At 45.0% G+C, this 22,336-nt stretch overlaps 1 protein-coding gene across 6 annotated transcripts in view; it reads right to left on the bottom strand.

Moving 5' to 3' along the window:
- The window catches only part of CASP14 (caspase 14), a 92,688-nt gene extending 71,218 nt beyond the window's left edge, over positions 1–21,470 (bottom strand). Inside the window, exons 1-4 of one of the 6 annotated variants that reach the window (XM_033946417.1) lie at positions 21,020–21,411; positions 18,171–18,494; positions 8,125–8,256; positions 228–374 (exon numbers count right to left, since the gene is read on the bottom strand). In XM_033946417.1, coding sequence (XP_033802308.1) covers positions 228–374; positions 8,125–8,256; positions 18,171–18,341 — 450 coding nt within the window. In that variant the 5' untranslated portion in view covers positions 18,342–18,494; positions 21,020–21,411. Of the gene's footprint in view, positions 1–227; positions 375–8,124; positions 8,257–9,148; positions 10,159–18,170; positions 18,495–20,432; positions 20,584–20,886; positions 21,000–21,019 lie in introns of those variants that run through there. The other 5 variants (XM_033946419.1, XM_033946420.1, XM_033946418.1 and 2 more) reach the window with 5 other exon arrangements.
- Positions 21,471–22,336: the final 866 nt, after the last annotated feature.

Here is a 22,336-nt window from a genome sequence, read left to right as displayed (position 1 = left end):
AGGCTGTGGTGGTAACAACTCCAACTCTCATAGGAATTCTATGAGTGTCAGAGCTGTTATCACCGCAGCCAGTGCTCAAAACCATTTTGTAAAAGGGGGAGTATATTATTAGTCAAAAAGTATTCTACATTATGCCCAACGTTTTGCAGCTAGATATTTATGATACTGCTTCAGGAGCTGGCACATGCTTTTATATACAAATTGCTCCTTTACAAAGAAAGTTTTACCTCTCCTGTGGGATCCCGGATAATCCTGTTGAGAAATCCCAAGCGAAAGAATAGCTGATTAAGAGCAAAAATGTCTGCCTCAGCTCCAGCTCTCCCTGAAGTCACACACAGTGTGAGAGCCAGGCGCTCCCCAGACATGTCATACACCTGGAAGTCAAAAATGACAAAAAAGCATGAGAACCCACTATTTGCAATATTTAGAATTTCTTATAATACCTTTAGTCAAACCCATGTAGCTTCAAAGAAAGATCGCAAGAATAAACTATTAAAAGCAAGGAAATTGATTTTTTTCCAACATAGGTCCCATTTTCATATGTCCAATACTGAATTAGCATAAGAATTATCCAAAAAAAGCTCATCAGGTAACAAGATCAGAAGAGGAAGTCAGCTGGCTAATTTTAAACCTGTCAGAAGAGTTTCAAGTTTACCTATTTTTATTAAAATGTTGGAAAAAATAGCACTTATCAGTTTATAGATTTTCTGAATGAGATTAAACCATTTCATTCAGTATAGTAGAGTTACTAGAAAGGTCTCAGTTGTCAGATATTATCAACCAAGGCCAGCAATTCTATCAGAATTAATGCCAGCTAGCGTTTTGATGCTGTTTGAGTCCAACTGGATCCGTCAACAGCCTTTCATACCATTTACCATGGTCAGCTAGAGGTATGTCTTTATTTTCTTGGTAATACAATGATCTGAATATGAGTAGTGCACCTATTAAATTAGGGTGTGCTGCAAGGTTCATTGCTGTTCCTGTGTTATTAAGATTTATTTTTTTTAAATGTTTTATTTTATAATGTTTCATATACAAGTATACAAACTATACATCACAATTGGTTAACAAAGCCCCCACTACAAAAAAGGGGAGGGGAGACAGGCTAAAGCAACATATCATCAGAGAAATATTTACTTGTGATGTTCAAGAAATGAAACAAAAGAAATTGTAAACAAAACCCTCCAATTCTTTTCACCATTTGCCACCATTTAACCAGCATCGCTGGAGCTTGGTATAAGGTAATGATCATCAAATCCCAGATACAAATCAATACACCTCATTTCTCCACTCAAGATAAGTATCCCAAACTTTGTGAAAGGGTGCCATTCTACCATATTTGTATTGCAGTCATATATAATCTAATTTGTGCAGCACCTTCTGTATAGCAGGAATCTCTGGTTGCTTCCTTGATTGGGCCAGTGTCAGTTCATCAGCTACAAAGAGCGCCATAGCAAATTTATGAATCTGAATTGTAACCCCAGGGGGTTTATCATGCAACAGAAGGCATTCCTGTGTTGTAGGATAATCTATACCGAACACTTCCCCAAAGGTGTGCACTATTTGTGTCCAGAATGGTTGGAGTAATGGACACTGCCACCAAATATGTGTAAACATGCCCTTCTGGCCACAACCTCTCCAGCAAACATCCTGGACTTTCGGAAACATTTTATGGAGGTGCTCAGGAGTAAGATACCATTGATAAAATATTTTATATCCATTTTCCACCAGAGAGGCCACCACCGATACCTGAAACAGAGATTTATAAATCTTGACCCATTGAGATGGAGAGAAAGAACGATCCAGTTGAACCTCCAATCGGCTCATATAGGTAACTGTGGGATCTCTCCAGAGTAAAAGGTATCAGTATAACCTACCCAATCCCCTCCTATGTGAAGCCTTATATAAAGCCTGTTCAAAATAGGTCTCTCCCAGCAGTAACTCCTCTTTACAAGATAATAGGAAAGCTTGCAGTTGGTGACAGTGAAATAAGTCTCGATCTGAGAGGCCATATTCCTCTTCCACTTCTTGAAGTGAAACCATTCTCCCATCCTTCCACACCTGCCTCAAAGTGCGCAAAGACTGCTTAGCCCATTATAGAAAGTCATGTAGGTTTGATTGGGGGGAGAAATCAGGTAGAAATGATATAGGGGAGAGATGGAAATATTTACGCTCTGGAAGAGGCGGGAGCGTAAAGCAATTCAAGCTTGTAAAAGCCCCTTCATTAAAAAAGGAAGTTCAGATAGAAGTTGACGCAATCTATCTAAGGGCAGCCACGGTAGTGCCCATAACTGTATCGTAGGGATATAGTATTGCTCAAGACAAACCCAAGGTGCAGAGGATGTTGCCATCCAAGTAGCCAAAATTTGAATCTGGGCTGCTAAATATGAAGCGAAGTGAGGAACCTCCATACTGCCCCTGCATCTAATTTGACATAGTAATGCTCTATTGACCCTAAGAGGCTTACACTTCTATATATATATGCAAAAATTTTTCTCTGACCAGAAATTTGTTGAGGGTTCTGAAATCTAATATCAGTCAAAGACCTCATGTCTTCTTCGGCACTAGAAAATAATGGGAGGAAAACCCTAGGTTTTGTTGGTCTACCGAAACTTAATCGATGGCGTTGAGGAGAAGAAGGGACTGAACCTCCTGAAGAAGAAGAGAGGATTGAAAGTAGACTCTTGGAGGATGATCCGGAGGAAGGGCAGTAAAATGTAGAGACTAACCCTCCCGAATGATCTGCAGAAACTAGAGATCGGAGGTGATGAGCTCCCAATGATCGATATAAAGTTGAAGGCGACTTCTGATTGGTTAAGGAAGAGGTTGAATCAAGGGGATTGAAACTATGTTCTTCATTAACAAAGACTGAGTTGACTAGGCAGGAGCAGCAGGCTGGGCCTTGGCAGGGCGTTGCTGCTTTTTGCTTTTTCTGCTGCAGCCTTATTGGAGTAGAGGCTTTGGCTGAAAAACGCTTCTGATAAGAAGGAGTAGGCCTGAAAAGTCTTGATGATGAGGGTTTTGACTTGGGTTTAACCAAGGTGTCCCATCGAGTCTCTTGAGCCGAGAGTTTTTGGATTGCATTATCCGCCAAATCCCCAAAATGCTCTTCCCCCAAGCAAGGTACTTTGGCAAATCTGTCCTGCAGGTTTACATCCATATCAGAGACTCTAAGCCACATTAGTCTCCTCATGGTTACGGACATGGAAAAGGCTCTGGACGTGAGTTCAAAGATGTCATAGGCTGAATGTACCAGACACTTCCTCAATTGCAGGATAGTGCTGACGAGATGTTGAAAACCTTTCAACTTACAAGCAGGGATGTATTTGTGATATGCAGGAAATTGTTTCATAAGATGCTTCAAGTAGTATGAGAAGTAGAACTTGTAGTTGACAGCTCTATTAGCCAATATGGAATTTTGATAGAGACTTTGTCCAAATTTGTCCATAGTGCGGCCCTTCCTACCAGGGGGAACCGACGCATAAACTTTAGACGGAGTGGACTTCTTTAGAGTAGACTCAACGATGAGGGATTGATGAAGGAGTTGAGGTTTATCAAATCCCAGGAGAGAAATTATCTTGCAGAGAGACTCCAGTTTCCTAGGAGCCACCGGTACCGAGAAGGGTGATTCCAGATTCTTGTAAAAAGTCTCTATTAAGATCCCTTGCAACAGTAGTTTAAGCATGTCCTTTGGAGGATGATCGTAGTCTAAGATTTTGAGATACTCCTCACTATACTTAGAATCAACATCAGGTCCAGAATAGTTCTATCCTCTGTGAGTTGTGCTCCTAACTGCTGGAACAATTCTTCCTGTAGTGAATCCAAGATCCTCTTGCTTTCAGATGACCCCATAGCAGGGATGGTAATATTTCCCCTTTCATAGCTTTCTTGTGAATGTTTTCAATTAAATCTTTGTCCATTTCTTCTGACTTTGAAGAAGGCCTGTATATCACACCAATGTAAATACATTTTCCATTCCCTCTTTGCAGATTAACCCAGAGTGCTTCTTTACCTTTACCCCATATGTCCTGGAATTCTGTCACTTTAATATTATTCTTAACATATGCCACCCTTTTTACCTACTCTGTCCCTCCTGAATAGCACTCTAGTTAGGTGAGTGCTGAAATTTAGTTGCTACCTCCACAGAAATGATGTTCAGTGATTGTCTGCTATGTGGTTTGGAAACAACTGAACCTGGTTCAGCGATCACTTAGAATCCCGTCCCTGAGCTGAAGGTTGTGGAGGTGGTGGGGTTGGGCAGTTTGATAGAGGCTGTACATGCATGTGGAGGAAGGTGGGAGGGCTGCAGCTGATCTGAGGGAGCAAAGATGCTTGGGTTTGTTGGGGTTCTGGCGCTGTGCTGAGAGTGGTGCAGGAGACTGAGACAGAAGGGAGGCACTTTCCTGAAAAAATGTTTGCAAGAGTTTGAGGATAGAGGTAGCTGGCTTCCTCACTCTCCTCTACAGCAAGGAAACAAGCTTTCTTATTGGCTTAGTCCCCAGTTGGAGCCTCTTTTCCCAAAGTCTTCACCTTTACCCCCATTCTCCTCCTGTCTTCAGAGCCATCACCACCTTAACACCAAATTCCTACCACCTACAACATCCTTGCATCACGTGTCCAGTTGTTCAAGTATCTTATTGTTAACAGATTCATCCATCATTGCTGGCATCAAGGAGCATTTAAAACATTTAAGAGGAACTTATTTTCCTTTTCATCCACTACACTCTTCTATACCCATGTCTGAAAGACAATACAATTATCTTCCCATATATTTGGGGAAAGTTGTACCAAAACAAGATCAAAATGGAAGGTTCTATTTGTGATTTAAATATAAGTGTTCAAGGTTTGTGCAGATGGAGGACAGAGTCCATGGGAACAGAGGCAGGGATGTAGACAGAGCCTGTGGGGATGGGGCAGGGACAAACTTTGCCCCCGTGTCATTCTCTAGTTAGGAGTGAGAAAAGAAAACAAAATAAGAGGAACAGGTTAAGAAGCAGCAAGCGCAGAACTCCTGTATATAACCAGTAAGCCAAAAGGCTTACTTAGCTAAAGGAGTGATCAGGCACACAGGATCCATTATTATGCCTACTAGTGCTGCCCGATTCACGATTTGAATCGATTCAATTTAAAAAAAAAAAAAAAAAAAATTGGCCTCCCGAATCAATGGCTGACTAGTGTGAGTTAACTGGGACTCTACCCTACCATGGAGAAATCTAGCACTGCCCCATTAATTACTTACTCTAAACTCACCACGGCTGGCTGGCTGGAGCGGAGAGCTTCTCCTTGTAGTGTTTCTGTTGCGAGCCCACATGTTCCGACGCAGCCGAGGGGAGAGCAGAGGCAGAGAGCTGGCTGGAGTGTTGGGGGCGGCGCCCGCTGTGAGTGCACGGACGGCAGATGAGAGTATTGTCTCTGCTGGAGACTCCTTCCTCAGAGATTGTGGGGGGAGCGGCGTGGACTGAGCTTTGGGAGCTCTTTGAGAAGATGGTGTGCCTCCTAGGAGTCGATAAACTGCAGTGAGAGCCAGCGGTAGTCCCGTGGAGTGCGGGAGCTTTTTTGCTGATCCTGTTCTGCCGCGGAGATTGTTTGGCTGCGCCTCTGCTTCCTGACGAATCCTGCGAGAGTGGCTAATACAGTAGCCTGCAGGATCGCAAATGCTATAGCGATCCCTGTAGCTGCCCGTTGTCCTAAGCGTCACGTTCTCTCTGCCGCGATCCTACCCCTGACGTGCTTGAAAGCACGAGGCTGAAGTGTTTGGCAAGGCAGGCACGACCTAGGATGATGTTTCGGCCCAAGGCACTTGAGGCAGCGTCCGTGAGGGTCCGTAAGAGAGATCGCGCGCTGACACTTGCTACACCTCTTAAAGCCTGTAGCAGGCCGGGACATAGACGGAAAAATAGCCGCATCAAAGTCGAAGCCTTCGGGCTGCGGCTGAGCGGCCTGTCCCGGAAAACGAACAGAAGAAGAAAATTTTTTTTTTTGTACTAAAATAAAAGAAATAAAATAAAACAGTGATTCGTGAGAAAAAAAACACAAACCGCGGTTGAGAGAAGGCACAAAGTGAACGAAGTTAAACGCAGAGAGTCAAAGACGGACTTCTTGGCTCCACAGAAAACTGAGAACTGAGGAGACGCCCCTGTGCTGGGCGGGAAGGCACTCGTACATGCACGGTGCGGGCGACTCGAAACTTCGAGTTTCTTCAAGCAAGTCTGCTTGTGAGGCGTCCGCATCCAGGCTCCGTCGATGACGTCACCCATATGTGAGAATACCTGCCTGCTTGTCCTGGGATAAATAGGAGGTAAGGGAGAAAGAAGAAGCTGGATATGGAGAGAGATAAGATGCTGGGAATGGAGGGAGCATAGGAACAGGGACACAAGGGGGACAGTACTGGAAAGGAGAATAGGGACAGGACACAGAAGAGAGATGCTGGATGAAAGGGTAGTTGAGAAAAGGAGAGATGGTGGATCTGGGGATGGTGGAGTCCATTGCTGCAGCTGCAGGGGGATGGAGATGAACAAAAGGAAAGATGCCAGACCTCCGGGGGAGGAAAGGGAAACAGAAGGGGAGGACAGAGATGGAAGATGGATGGCTAGCACAGAGAAAGAAGAAAGAAGGAGAGCCTGATCAGAAGACAACCAGAACATCATGGGACCAACATGATTGGAAAAATGACCAGACAACAAAAGGTAGGAAAAATAATTTTATTTTCTGTTTTGTGATTACAATATGTCAGATTTTAAATGTGTATCATTTTAGAGCTTGTGTTGGACCTTGAACGTGAGCTAGGATTTAACAGAGAGAGAAAAAGTATTTTTTGTTTGTTTATTTTGTTTACACCACAGGACCAGTGTGGTTAGGAGAGGGCAAAGGGGGTGAAGAGGCTATAAAATAAACCCACAAGTATGTTTGGAAAAAACCACCCAATTGGGCAGGAAAATCGAATCGAAAAATCGATTCAATAGGCTGAATCGAATCGAAATTTTTTTTTCTGAATCGGGCAGCACTAGTGCCTACATCTCCACTGCTTACCTCCAGAGAAATGAAGGGAAATCCACGAGATAACTATGATCTATGTCATTAATTTTTTAAGCTGGCACCACTTTGGATTCTAATGAGCTGAAGTAAAGCTGCCAAGTATCTTCCCATACAGGGTCATGACATTGCTGACCAGTGTGTGTCAATGACATCATCCTCACCAACCTACCCTCAAACTTCATTGTGGGACATTCTCAAGGTTATAAGCATTCACAAATGCATTCTTTTTTGTCTACTGAGAAATGCCTTGCCCTTCAAGCATGTGGCTCTTTGCCTCTCTACCTAAGCTCAGGACAGAAAGGGGAACATGGATGAGGGAGAGTTTAAAACAAACAAACTAACCACCCCTCAGAAATACAATGGGGTCCATTCTAGAAGTGTTTGGGGGATACCATTGACCTCTGGGCCTAAAGGCCCATGATTCTTGAATGTGGTTCCCTAGCTCTTGAATATGGTTCTAGTACTGCCTCTAAGACAACTGTTCTGTTGGCTTCTTACCCTGCACATCTCCGAGTTCAAGCCACGCAATGCATGCATGAGCTTCCACATACCATTATTGCAAGACTGTGCAAAAAGTGAAGGCATTCAAGCAACAGGTAGTTCAAAGAACTGAACACCTGATTCAGGGCAACTGCTGGCAACAAGTCTCTGATGAATTTGAGGGGGAGAATTGTAAAATTGTGTTAAAGCCAATTTGTAAGGAACGGGTATGGAGACAAGGTGATGAAGATAGCTGACTAGTAGGAAAAGCAGGGAAGAGCTGAGACAAAATAGGATGGGGCTGAGGAAGAAAGGTGAGGGAGAGAGACAGCAGACTTCAGTTTTTGCTAGTTGTATCATGGAAGGAGAATATCTCCTACTAGCCCCACTGCTCAGAACCACCTTATCCTATAACTTCCCTGGCTCTAAAATTTAGAAAAAAAAATTCCAAACTGGCACTTGCATAAAAAATAGTGAAAATCACTGGTCTATGGCATTTGCAAAAAGTAGTAGATTGGGCAGGAAAATTGGTCTTATGGTCCTTATCTGCCATTATGGTGTGTTCAGTTTTTATTTTTCTAACACTGAAAAACCAAAAGTCGCACTCACTTCGGTTTTGTGCTTCTCCCGTATGTTATCTTTTCTCTGTACCGCTTGTTCCAGCGAGGTTAGGTGACCGGTGTTCAAAGAAGGGGGTAGCGAAAGGGAACGCTGTAGAGGTATGCAAGCTTGCTCTTGCTGCTGTACTCTCAAAAACAAAATTAATAAATCTAAGTAAGGAATTGCATTAAAATGTACACATTATAAGAAATGAAATCTATAAACAAGGGGGTCAATATTTAGCTGGCAGTGCCTAGTGTTTTGCTGACCACCACTGATGTTATGCTTGGAAATTCAATGCCGGGCCATGTCCAGGCTTCAACACTGAAGTTCTGGGTTTCTGGAGTAGTCCTATTTATGTGGTTACCTTGGCCAGTTAAGCGCCAAATACTGGCACTTTAACCAGCCAGGTGCCAACCCCACCCCCAAAATGCCCCTAAAATAGTCTGCTTTGCTTTAAGCACTAAGGGCTAGAGTCACTAAGCAAACTGATCGTGTACTGATCGGTTTGCGAGCCCTTTGTGACCCAATTTCTCCCCAACACGATTCACTAACCTGTGTAGCGACCCTCTTCCGATCCGTGCATGTAAATGAGGGGAACTGCATGCAAAATAGGCAGGGACGTGATTCACTAACCATTTTTTCAAATCTGACTGGGCTCGGAAAAAGCGACTGCTGGGGACCAGTCACAAACGTCTTTCCTACTCTCCTACTCCATAGAAGCCCAGCTCACAGCCCTGCTCTCTGCTGCTCCGAATCTCTCCTGCCTGCCGCCCCGATGTTCTTTCCCGATCTCTCCTGCCTGCCACCCCGAATCTCTCTTGCCCTTTCCTGCACTGCGAGCCCATGGTTTTAACCTGCGGGTTAAAACCATGGGCTCCCTTGCCTACAAAAGTTTTTTGGGTTTTTTTTTTATTTATTTATTTATAATTATTGAAATAATATACAAGTAAAACAACTTGTGTAGGCAATTCGAAAGAAAACAATATATATCACAGAATATCAACATAAGAAACCAATATTTCTCCTTAGACCTCAAAAAATTTTGAAGGGGAGAAAGCTTAATATTGGGGACCAAATTCTACATGAGGAAACAGAAGGATTTAAAAATGAAAAGGCATTAATGGCTTATTGGCCCCTTAACAGTCCAATTACTTCCCATTTTACCCCCTGGAGATTTTCTTCAAGTCTAGGAAGGCTCGCAAATGGTCTGGAAAAAAGAAAGTATATTTAGTCCCAGCATATTTAATAAGGCATTTACATGGGTACATCAATTGAAAGACTGCACCAATTTCCTTAGTCTCTTGTCTCGTAGCTAGAAAAGATTTCTTTCTCGTTTGAGTTTCTTTATTTACATCAGGAAAAACCCATATATGTTGACCCATAAAGGGAATTTGAGGTTTCCGAAAATAAAGTTTCAATACTGAATTCAAATTTTGTTGAAAAATAAGACACAAGCAATGTTGCTCTTTCTTCAATTGTTGTAGTAGTCTCCAATATAGCTGACAAATTATCCAAATCCATGGTAGGAGGAACTTGCTGAATCTGATTTTCAATCTCCACTTCAGTCCCAGGGTTTTTTTTCATAGGCAAATAATAAATTTTGTTTAATGGAAGAATAGCCTCGGGAGAGAAGTTTAAATTTTGTATTAAGTACTTCCTAAACAGTTCTACAGCTGATATTTCCAAAGTCTTTGGGAAGTTCAAGAAACGCAAATTGAGTTTTCTGTTAAAATTTTCTAGATGTTCAATTTTTCTATGAACCACCAATTTATCTTTGATCAAACTATCAACTGCTGTTTTCAAAGTTTTTATATCTTCATGTACTAATTGAAATTTAGCTTCATTGTCTGCTTTAACATTTTCAATAGTTTTAGACAAAGAGTCCATTTTCCTCACCAATTCTGATGTTTCTTGGGCAGTCTTCAGTACTGTTCCTTCCATTCTATGGAGAACTCCCCAGACGTTCAGCAGGGTGACCTCCAAAGGGGCTGAGGATAAGACCCCAGCAGCTGTTGGTTTCACCGCGGGATCACTTATCGCCTGATTACCCTCCAAAGAATACAAAAGTTTTTTTAAAAAAGTTGTAGCCTAGACCCATTCCCCCCCCCCATGCCAATGCCCCACAAAAGACAGGAAGGATGCCAACTCCCTCCTGCCCTGTGAAACCCCATCCCGGTCCATCTCCCTCCCTCCCTGCAGCACTACCTAGGCCGGCCGGGCCCGGCCCAATCGCTCCCCACCCTACCTTTAAGAATCATTGGGGCAGGAGGGGTGCTCATTCCCTCCTGCTCCAGGCCTCCTCCGAGACCGGCAGGATGACCGGGCAAGGCCCACCCCCTCTCTGTACCTTAATATTGTTGGGAGCAGGAGGAGAGCTCAGTCCCTCCTGCTAAATGCCTCCTCCGCCGATGAGTGCGGCCTTAGGTCACACCCCGATGCATCATGATGCACGGGAAGGGGCCTAAGGCCCTGATTGGCTGAGGTGCTCCGGGCCTGGCCTAAGGCTGCACTCGTCGGCAGAGGAGGCGTGGAGCAGAAGGGACTGAGCACCCCTCTTGCTCCCTACAATATTAAGGTACGGAGAGGGGGTGGGCCTTGCCCAGTCATCCTGCCGGTCTCAGAGCAGGCCTGGAGCAGGAGGGAATGAGCACCCCTCCTGCTCCCACGATTCTTAAAGGTGTGTGGGGGGGGGGGAACGGGTGGGCCAGGCTGGGCCAGGCTGTCTGTCCAGCCTAGGTAGGGAGGGAGGGAGGTGGGCCAGCCAGATCAGGATGGGGTTTCACATGGCAGGAGGGAGTTGGCATCCCTCCTGCCTTTTGTGGGGCATCGGCAGGGCCGCTTTGGGGGGGGCATTTTGTAGGGGTTTGGGGAGGGAGGAAGCAGCCAAACTGATCTTCTCAAAACGCAAGTCTGACCATGCCTCCCCACTCCTTGCCAAACTTCATTGGCTCCCAATAATCTCCAGAATCCATTTCAAATGTTCCTGCCTGGCTTTCAAGGTCATTCACGGAATCCTGCCTCCTCTTATCCCACTGTCTTTCAACTCCTCCAGTCCCGACTCCTCCAGAACTGCCCAAAGGCTTAAACTAGCCTTCCCCTCTCCACGCGGCATCCACTATTCAGGCAAACTGGGAAAATCCCTTCTCTTCAAAATCACAGGTCTTTGGAACGACCTAACTACCCCGCTGCGGAACCTGAGCTCCCTTCAGTTATTCCGCAAACAACTGAAAACCTGGCTTTTCAGCAAATTGTAGCTCTATCCTTCCCCCCCTTTCTCTCCCCCCTTCTACACATAAGTTCATGTAATCCTTTTTCTTCTTCTCTACCCACTATTTTAAGTTCTTGTAAACCGTGTCGAGCTCCATTCTCATGGAGATGATGCAGTATATAAACTTAAGGTTTAGATTAGATTAGATTAGGGGGCTTTTTTTTTTTTTTTTTTAACTGAGCAGATATTTTGCATGTGTACAACACACAAAATATCTGCCCGATTAAAAAAAAAAAAAAAAAAAATTACAAGCCCTGCTTCTCCTGTCACTACTGTCAGGGTCTGCGCATGAGCGGGGATCGCACATTTTCGATTCCTGCTCACAAATGGGGGCGTTCCTCCGATCTTCTGGCCTCCTTCAAAACTAACTGCTTGTTAAGACACCTTCTTCCACATAAATGGTTTTATGGTTTACTTCAGGAGTGCCCACACTTTTTTGGCTTGCGAGCTACTTTTAAAATGAGCAAATAAAAATGATCTACCAACAATAAAATTTTTAAAAACACAACGCACACTGTACGCAGAAAAAATGTTAATTATCATTTGTATTTGGGGGGGGGGTTTCCAGAGGTCAAGGCAGATGACTTTAAAATATGCAATGTCACCTCAGTAACAACTATACAAAAATAGACAAATATACCCCCTCCCCTTTTACTAAACCGTGATAGTGTTTTTTAGCGCAGGGAGCTGCGCTGAATGCCCCTCGCAGCTCCAATGCTAAAAACCACTATCGCATTGGATGAAAGCAGGAATACATTTATTGGATGATGTTATCTCTAATAGTAAACTGCTTGAGTTTTCACAATTGCAACATAAATATGGCATCAATAAATCAGAAAGTTTTAGATGGTTGCAATTGAAGCAGGCCATTCAGGCGGGGTTCCCTGAATGGAAAAACCTTAATGATCAATATAGTATGGAGTTCCTATGCTTTCAGGTGGACTTCCTGGGTCACCAGGCTGCCCAGTGGTATAAATTGTTAACTGGACTGATTAAAAAGAAATCAAATACAGTGGTGCCTCGCATAACGGACGCCTCGCACAGTGAACGCTGCGCATAACGAACTTTTTGTCTTGCTCCCTATAACGAACTTCGTTTCACACAACGAAGTCGCCCGAGGGGACCGGGGGGGGGCGGAACTACTCTCGCCGCTTCCTAATGTGAGCCGGGAACAGCAGCACCCTCCACCTTACCTTAGATGCCGAGTTTTCCGGCTTTCTTTTTCGGCCAGCCACACACTTTCAAAGAGCAGCACATGCGCGCATGCTCTGTTGTTCAATCTTCTCCTCTGACGCAACCGGAAACCGGAAGTTGCAGGAGAGGAGAACATTGATCAACTCCAGCAGCTGCGCGTGCACAGCTTTTTGAAAGCGTGCGGCTGGGTGAAAAAGAAAGCTGGCAAACTCTGCATATAAGGTGAGGTGGAGGGAGGGAAATGTAGGGCTGCAGAACAAATTATTTTGTTTTACATGTATTCTTATGGGAAAACAGGGCTGCAGAACGAATTATTTTGTTTTACATGTATTCTTATGGGACAACGCGTTTCACACAACGAACGTTTCACATAACAAACTTGCTCCTGGAACGGATTAAGTTCGTTGTGTGAGGCACCACTGTACTGGTCTGAGAGACATTTGGAGCAAAGAGATCAAACATCAAATTTCTGTGTCTAAATGGACACAAATTTGGACTTGGAGGATGAGATGTACAATGTCAGCATCTATGAGACAAGCATGGTTTTTTCTGTTACATAGAGAATTATGGACCCCTGTTCGGTTACAAAAATTGGATAGCTCTAAGTCTAATGAATGTTGGCACTGTCATCTTGAAGCAGGGACTTTAGATCATTTGTTATTCTATTGTCCATATGTTATAGCTTTTTGGAAATCAATTTGGGACCAAATTATTTATTAGATAATCCAGTGGCATTGTCATATGATACTGTGCTGCTTGGTATGGAAATGAGAGCAAAACGTCAGATTTCTTCAAATAATAACAAATTATTACCGTATTTTCACGTAGATAATGCGCACCCTTGTAAAACGCGCACACGGGTATAGCGCGCAAAAAACACAAATTTATGTACAGAAGTTTTTATATACCGCGCACACCCGTATACCGCGCATGCTGCTCGACTCTCCTTTCGCCCGCCCCGACTCTCCTCTGGCCACCCCGACTCTCCTTTCGCCCGCCCCGACTCTCCTCTCCCCCTTGAAGTCCTGTCCCCACCCTGAAAGCCTGATGCCCCCCCGACATCCGATTCACCCCCCCCGCAGGACCGCTCGCACCCCCACCCCGAAGGACCGCTCGCACGCACCCGCACCCCCACCCCGAAGGACCGCTCGCACGCACTCCCACCCGCACCCCACCCTGAAGGACCGCTCGCACCCACACAACCTCCCGACCCCCCCATCATGTAGAAGTTCCTACCGGTGTCCTGCTGCTTCCTCTTGGCGGTCCCGACTCCCCGACACGATCGGGGCAAGAGGGAGCTCAAGCCCTCTTGCCCCCCCGACTCCTCGACACGATCGGGGCAAGAGGGAGCTCAAGCCCTCTTGCCCCGCCGACTCCCCAACAATATCGGGCCAGGAGGGAGCCCAAGTCCTCCTGGCCCTGGCAACCCCCCCCCCCACGCTAGTTGTTCGGGCCAAGAGGGAGCCCAAACCCTCCTGGCCACGGCGACCCCCTACCCCCACCCCGCACTACATTACGGGCAGGAGGGATCCCAGGCCCTCCTGCCCTCGACGCAAACCCCCCTCCCCCCAACAACCGCCCCCCCCAAGAACCTCTGACCGCCCCCCCCCGGCCGACCCCCACGACACCCCCACCCCCCTTCCCCGTACCTTTGTGTAGTTGGCCGGACAGACGGGAGTCAAACTCGCCTGTCCGGCAGGCAGCCAACGACGGAATAAGGCCGGATTGGCCCATCCGTCCCAAAGCTCCGCCTACTGGTGGGGCCTAAGGCGCCCGGGCCAATCAGAATAGGCCCGAGAGCCTTAGGTCCCTCCTGGGGGCGGGGCCTTGGGCACATGGTCGGGTTGGGCCCATGTGCCTCAGGCCCCGCCCCCAGGTGGGACCTAAGGCTCCCGGGCCTATTCTGATTGGCCCGGGCGCCTTAGGCCCCACCAGTAGGCGGAGCTTTGGGACGGATGGGCCAATCCGGCCTTATTCCGTCGTTGGCTGCCTGCCGGACTGGCAAGTTTGACTCCCGTCTGTCCGGCCAACTACACAAAGGTACGGGGAAGGGGGGTGGGGGTGTCGTGGGGGTCGGCCAGGGGGGGGCGCCGGTCGGCTGGGGGGGCGGTCGGAGGTTCTTGGGGGGGGCGGTTGTTGGGGGGAGGGGGGTTTGCGTTGAGGGCAGGAGGACCTGGGATCCCTCCTGCCCGTAATGTAGTGTGGGGTGGGGGTAGGGGGGTCGCCGTGGCCAGGAGGGTTTGGGCTCCCTCCTGGCCCGATATTGTTGGGGAGTCTGCGGGGTAAGAGGGCTTGGGCTCCCTTTTGCCCCGATCGTGTCGGGGAGTCGGGGGGGCAAGAGGGCTTGAGGAAGCATCAAGAGGAAGCAGCAGGACACCGGTAGGAGCTTCTACATGATGGGGAAGGTCGGGAGGCTGTGGGGGTGCGAGCGGTCCTTCAGGGTGGGGGTGCGGGTGGGAGTGCGTGCGAGCGGTCCTTCGGGGTGGGGATGCGGGTGCGTGCGAGCGGTCCTTCGGGGTGGGGGTGCGAGCGGTCCTGCGGGGGGGGGGGGGGAATCGGACGTCGGGGGGGAACTATGTAAAAAAATTTTTGTACAACGCGCTCAAGCGTATAACGCACAAGGGTATGCGCGGTACTTAAACACATATAACGCGCGCGTTATATGCGAGAAAATACGGTACTTATAATGACTGGGGTTGCCATTCAACAAATTACTTATAATTGGAAGAACCGGAGTAGACTAAATTATAATTTTTGGTGGAATTCTCTATATCATATCATATATATATATATAAAATGGAAAGATTTATTGCAATACTGAAAGGGTGTTTAAGAAATTTCAAGATGTGTGGGAGCCATTAACAAAATATTGTACTGATTAGAGGACATTTTTTCCCTTGAATTTACAATTTCAATTGTGAGGGGGGAGGGAGGGTAATTTATTATTACAAATCGTACAAGGTATTTGATTATATGATAAGAAAGGGTGGGAAATAAGAGCATATCATTTGATGATGATGATTAAGTGATATATTTATTGTTAATTTGTTTGAATATATTGACACTTATTGTAAGTTTGAAAATGAATAAAGATTTTAAAAATAAACCTCTATCGCGGTTTAGTAAAAAGGGGCCATAGTGCAAAACATAGACAGCAGATATAAATTTTCAAAACGGACACATTTTGATCACTAAATTGAAAATAAAGTCATTTTCCTACCTTTTTGTCTAGTGATTTCATGAGTCTCTAGTTGCACTTCCTTCTTCTGTAAATCCAATATTTTTTTCTTTGTGCCCCCTCCCCTTTTCATTCTGTCTCTCTTTCTTTCTTTCTCCCCCTACCCACCTCTTTATTTCTGTCTTTCTTTCTCTCTCCCCTCTTCCCCCCCAAGCCATTGCACTGATTTCTCCACTTCCCCGATTCTTTTTCTCTCTCCCTGCCACCCCTCTCCAAGCCACCATGACTATTTCTTCCTTCCTCCCCAAGCCAGACCCACAAGACTTCACCTCCGACATCAATTCAGACGTCAGAGAGGAAGTTCCAGGCCAGCCAGGCAGCAATTGGCTGGCCCAGAACTTCCTCTCTGATGTCAGAATTGACATCGGAGGTGAAGTCTTGTGGGTCTGGCACTTGTACACTCCTGGCCTGGCTCGGGAAGGAAGATCACAAAGGCAACACGATCGACTCGTGTTGCCTTTGCGATCTACTGGTCAATCGCGATTGACCATTTGGGCACCCTTGGTTTATTTTATTTAATATACCACTCTTTCTTATACAACAGAGCAGTTCACAATCAATAAACATACAATAAAATTAGCTATATTTCAAGTAAAAAGAAAAAAAGTGGAGAATAATTTTAATTGAATTTTGTTTAAAATGCTATAAACTCTCCCCCCCCACTAAGGTAATTTATTTTATTCATTTTAAAAATTTATATACTGTTTAAACCTAAATGGTTTACATATCGTTACATACATAATTCAGTAAGACAAATAAAATCAAACAAACATTAACATAATCATCAGAAAATCACCTAAAGTGCCCATCAAAAGAACAGTTGCAAAGATCAGTTCCTAGAAAAATGCATTAACAAATAACTGCGTTTTTAATAGTTTTCTGAAATTACCCTTGTCATAACATTTTCGTAACTGACCGACAATCGAGTTCCACAATTTGATCCCCGTACAGCAAAAGGCCATTTTACTGGTCTCAGCATATTTTGGATTAGCATTTGTTTTTAATAATGCTAAATTCTCAGAACGCAGAGACCTAGATGGTAAATAGTTTGACATCTCACTTTTAAACAATTCGGGTATGGTTCCATACAAGAATTGATGGCAAATCATTATTGCTTTATATTGAGATCTAGAAACAACAAGCAACCAGTGCAATTGTTGGAGATAGGGCGAGATGTGATTGTATTTAGATACGCCTGTTATCAGTCTTGCACAACTTGCAATGCCCTGCATCTTGTCTTAGTTATTCCAAGATACAGGACATTGCAGTAATCAAGTCTAGATAATACCATTGCCTGAACTACTATGCGGAAATCATAAGGTGACAACATTGGCTTTACGTGATGCATAACATGTTTGTACAGTTTTTGCAACTTGTAAATTCATTGAGAAGACACAATCCAACTTTACACCTAGAACTGTCATTGATTTACCTAAGTGCATGAACAACATTCCTGATTCAGTGAGTGACTCCATCCCTGGCAACATTCAAATCCTAACTAAAAATCCATGATGGTGTCTCTCTCCCCATTATGCCCAAAGTCCAATGGCTATCAGAGTTCATCCATGTCATGGCAACATGATGGCCTCAATGGTGCTGATATTGTGGGGATTTTAATCTATTGTAATAGTTGCTTTTTCCAACTCCAGCTATTTTGCTTTATTTTTCCTCTAACAAATTTGCTATTCCAGATTTCAGTGTGAACAGATATCAATGGGAAGTGAAGCCTTGAGAGAGAAAATACTGGCTTATCATCCTGACTATAATTTAGGAAACATGTTTATTCCTCACTGTCCTTCTGCTGATCACATTGCAAACACCCCAGAGTATTATCTTTGCAGTGCTGTGCTATATAAATATTTAATATTAGAAAAGAGATGTCACTGCACCCTCCTGGCCCCCATTCCCCAGTCAGCTGCAACCAGAGATGCCACAGAGGCAATTTTCTGAGCTTCTTGGGGAAGAAGGCTCCAGCCATTATGCAACAGTGGAACCTACTATGCATATTCATGTTTCACATGTTCCAAAGAACACCACAATCAGCAGTCCCTAGCTAAGAACTCTCGCATCAATAACGGCTAAACAAATGAGAAGGAGGAATACAAAGTCAGGAAAATAAATTCAGAATGCTGCAGCAAGAGAGATTATGGCACCCTAGTTCTAGCATTCAATCTGTTTCTCATTTAAGATTACACCCTAAAAGAGCAGGAGAAATCTACCAGTAAAAAATAACCCTCTCACATGCATCCTGAAGTAGCTGCATGCATAACAGCTATACAAAGGAATGTGCTATAGCAATTAGGACTAGGACAACCTTGTATCTACTGTGCTAGTATTTAAAAAAAACCTCACCTTGCATTGCTTGGAAGCTTCTTCCATGTTCAGATACGGATGCTCTCGGTGGAGCCCCCCAGCTATGCATTCCGCACAGACCCCAAGCTGATCTGTTTTACAAAAATACTTTAAGGGCAGGCCATGAGAAGAGCAAAGCTGTGCCGCACCCATTTCCTCACTGCCACCCATCTTGCCTTTTGAGTTCACAGCTTGTATAGCTCCTTTTTTCTTCCTCAAATCTTCCAGGAATCTAGCTTTAATTATGAAGTGACCAAAAGTGCTTCAGCCACCTGTGCTTGGAAGCCCAAACACCTTGTCTGGGATCAGAGATGAAGAATATGCCTGTAACAGAACAAGAACATTTAGATAAAAATAGATCAATGTGTAAATATAAAACAATATTAAGGCCCTCCTTTACAGAGCCGCACTAGCATTTCTAGCGCCAGCTGTGGTGGTAAGAACTCCGATGCCCAAAGGAATTTCTATGAGTGTTGGAGTTCTCTACTCCTGCCACAAGGGCAGCTGAGAGGCCTTTCAAGTGAACTTCCCATCCAATGGAATAACATCTGCCTCCAGGTGTAGGGGAACGCTTCTGGTGCCTCCTTGTTTGTTCACAAAAGCTATCACTGTGGTATTGTCTGAAAACACCCTGACTGCTTTCCCTATCAAGAAAGATTGCAACTCCTTCAAAGCCAAACAAATGTTTTTCAGTTCCATATAATTTATGGACCACTTGCTTTCTGATAAGTTTCACTTGCCCAGGAGCGGACAAGCACAGCAGTGAGGCCCCCAGCTGTTCAGGCCAGCAAGGGTCATGAGGGTTACCCATGTTTGGATTCAACAAAGCAACCCCCTGGAGCCACCAGCGTAAGCTGCGCTTTGCCCCTGAAGTCCAGGGGAGCTGCATCTACAAAGAGTGGTGCTGCAGAGACCTCCTGGACAGAAGAAAGTAGTAGAGTGGTGGCATATGAGCACTCGCCCAGGGAACAACATCTAGGGAGGTTGCCATCGAGCCCAGCACTTTAAGGTAATTCCAGGACATGGGGCTCGGTATAGCCAGGATTTCTAAGATCTGCTTCCTGAGCTTCTGTTTGTATGGGCATGGGGGAAAAAAAGCATGACCCACATCAAAGCAGACTCCCAGATATTCCAAGCACTAAAATGACTGAAGATGACTCTTTCAAAAGTTGACTATCCAACCCAGACTCTGGAGAAGACTCACCACCTGCTGCTGGCCCGCAGAGGAGGAGGGGAGGGGTGACCCTGATCAGCCAATCATCTAGGTAAGGATGCACCTGGACACCCATCCTACACATCACCTTGGTAAAGATGTGAGCGAGCCATGGTCAATCCGAAAGGGAGCGCCACAAACTGGAAGTATCAATGCAGAAGTTAAGGTAAAAAAGAAACACTGGGAGAGGAAAAAGGAGAAAAGGAAAGGGTGAAAGGAATGGAAAGGGGTCACTGGTGAAGAAAATGCTGCTCTGAAATGCTGGAAGAGGCAGAAAAGGTCAAAAGGAAGTAGACAGCAAAGAAATATAGAATGGGGAGGTAATTAAGCAACCTATACATCAAATTGCATTGAGAAACAAGTGAGAGAAAACCAGAATAAGATTAGAGGAATAAGATTAGAGGAACAAGAAGGTAAAATATGTCCTTACCTAATAATTTTCTTTCCCTTAGTCACAGCAGATAAAACCAGAGACTAGTGGGATTACCTCTATCAACCAGCAGGGGGAGATAGAGAGCACTGAATTGGCCTCGGGTATAATCTGGTAAAATAAATCTGTTGCTGTTGTGGACTCATGTCCAGAAATTTGAAGAGCTTGTTTTAATTGTGGTTTTCCTGAATGTTTTGTATTTAGGATTTGATCTTTTTGTACACCATTATGGACTGTTTGGGATATGTGAAATGTATAAATAAACATTTTGTATTTGTATGAAGCATTTCTTTGATAAATTAGAGGGATTTCCAGCAGCAATTGCTTGAGCTATTTTTTGCTGGCTGGAAACTTTCTTGCCATCTGGCAACCCCTTTCCAGATCCATGTTCAAGCCCCAGTTCTCCCACCTGCTCCCAGTCCAACACCTGACAGGTTCTATTTCCAGGCAAGTCCGCCATCCCCTACCTACTGCCCAGCACTTTAAAGTCACCTGCAGAAAAAAAAATTCATAGTCCACTTTTATTTAAAATTTAACACATAATACGAATATCTAAGCAGTTTAAACAGAAGTTTGTTTCCACTACTATGCGATGTTAAAACTAGTTAGAGGAACATACCTATTGCCTCTTTAATTGCTTCCAGCAGATAGCCAAGGACTGGCAGAGGCAGTGGAGTAGTGAGGGAAGTTAACGCCGGGGGCGGCGCTATGCAGTCCCCCACCCACTCCCCGCCGCGAGCAGCATTTTCCTTCCTCCTGCTGCTCGTACAGGCCACAGCTCCCTTCTGACGTCAAGTTTTGGTTCCGCGACCAGAACATTACGAAGGGAGCCGAGGCAAGTGCGAGCAGCAAGTGGAAGATGCTGCTCGCGCCAGTGAATATTTCTAGAAGTACGCGGCGCGAGGAGACAAGCACCCGTTGCTCTGAAACTAAAAGCGAACATAAATAATATTGGAGGGGCCAGGCCATTCCGACGCCTATGCACTTAAAGTAATTTTACACACCATGTACTTTTACAATTATTCACGAAAAAAACACCCCATGCATATAATAATCACAGTATAAACATTTACATGAATATACATTCAGCAGTCTCTCTCCAAAAATGTAAAGCCCACGTAGCACGCCTTAATGCATAATCTCAGCACATATTTATATACGTTATATTACACTACTACTCCGCATTAGTTCCCCCTCTAAAAGTACCTTTATCGCAAGTACCTCCGAAGCTTCAGCAAGACACCTGTGTAGAGGTGGGAGAGGTTTTTCCCGCCACAGCAAAAGGTTACGCATGCGCATCGGCACATCCTCACTCAAATTTGTACTAGCCACATAACCATGAACCCGACCACACAAAAAGGGGAGTTGTATTTTATAGGTACATGCAGCAGAACATGCACCGGGATATCTCACAAATATATAATAAACACGATTCTTGTATTAATCTGAGCTTTTGATGGAACGTTTCTTTCAGACAGAAAAAATACTGTTTGGGCCGGGCAAGAAAGAGCAATGCAGACACAAATACTTCTCTATAGAGATTGACCCATGCAATCCCAATAAAAAGAGGCTGCATCACTTAAACCACACAAATCAAAAGTGTGCCCAATCTCGCTGTGAATGAAAGGCATTATATACCGTGGGTGCTTAAACTAGGGTAATCAGATTTCCTCTTTGGAAAAAAAAACACAGAAGACACTGTGACCCTGCTCCGTTCCGCCCCCTCTTGAACCTGTTTCCTCCTTCCCCAAGCTCCGGCCCACGCCTAGAGGGCCTATGCACTGAAAAGCCCACGGTGAGCCATTATGGACGTTGGTTGATAAATTATGTTTCCAGGTTTATTCAGTACTTGATATACCGTCTATCAAGAAATACTTAGATGATTTACAATACTAATTTCTAATGGGGATAGATATTGTGCATGTGTAACACACACACAACATCTGTGCCCATTAAAAAAAAAAAAGGTAAAGTAAAATCTGGTAACCCTAGTTTAGCTGCAGTGATTGTTTCTAGCACTGCAATCTGAGACTTCTTTCACTACTACAATAGGTGTCCTGTAGTCTGATTGCTACCCTCACTGGTGGGCAGCTTGATGGAAGTATTTAGATTCTCCCCACTGCAGGCCTACCTATCGTAGGTGCTAGTATAGATGTTGAAACTTGGAGGAGGCACTTGGGCTTGGGCACAAGCACCCCTAAATGTGCCAGCTACTTCTTTCTCCTACCTGCCATTTTTCCTGTGATGCAGCATTGCTCCCTCCACCCCTGCCCACAATGTGGCATTTCACCATCTGCTCCCCTTATCCGACTTGTCAGACAGTATCTCTCCTTCCACTTCTCTCTCCCTGCCCGCAGTCCAGGATCTCATCCTCCACTCCCCTCCCTTGCCCACAGTCTGGCATCTCTCCCTTTCTCTTTCAATATTACTCCTTCTGTGATTAGGGTTATCAGATTTCCTTTTATAAAAAAAGAGGGGCCTCACCCCATTCTGCCCCCCTGCACAGCCCCATTCTAGATGTCC

Source organism: Geotrypetes seraphini, chromosome 5 (genome assembly GCF_902459505.1).
Source record: "Geotrypetes seraphini chromosome 5, aGeoSer1.1, whole genome shotgun sequence".
Classification (NCBI taxonomy): Eukaryota; Metazoa; Chordata; class Amphibia; order Gymnophiona; family Dermophiidae; genus Geotrypetes; species Geotrypetes seraphini.
The sequence above is the reverse complement of the archived record's forward strand: the minus strand, read 5'-3'. Positions and strand labels throughout refer to the sequence as shown.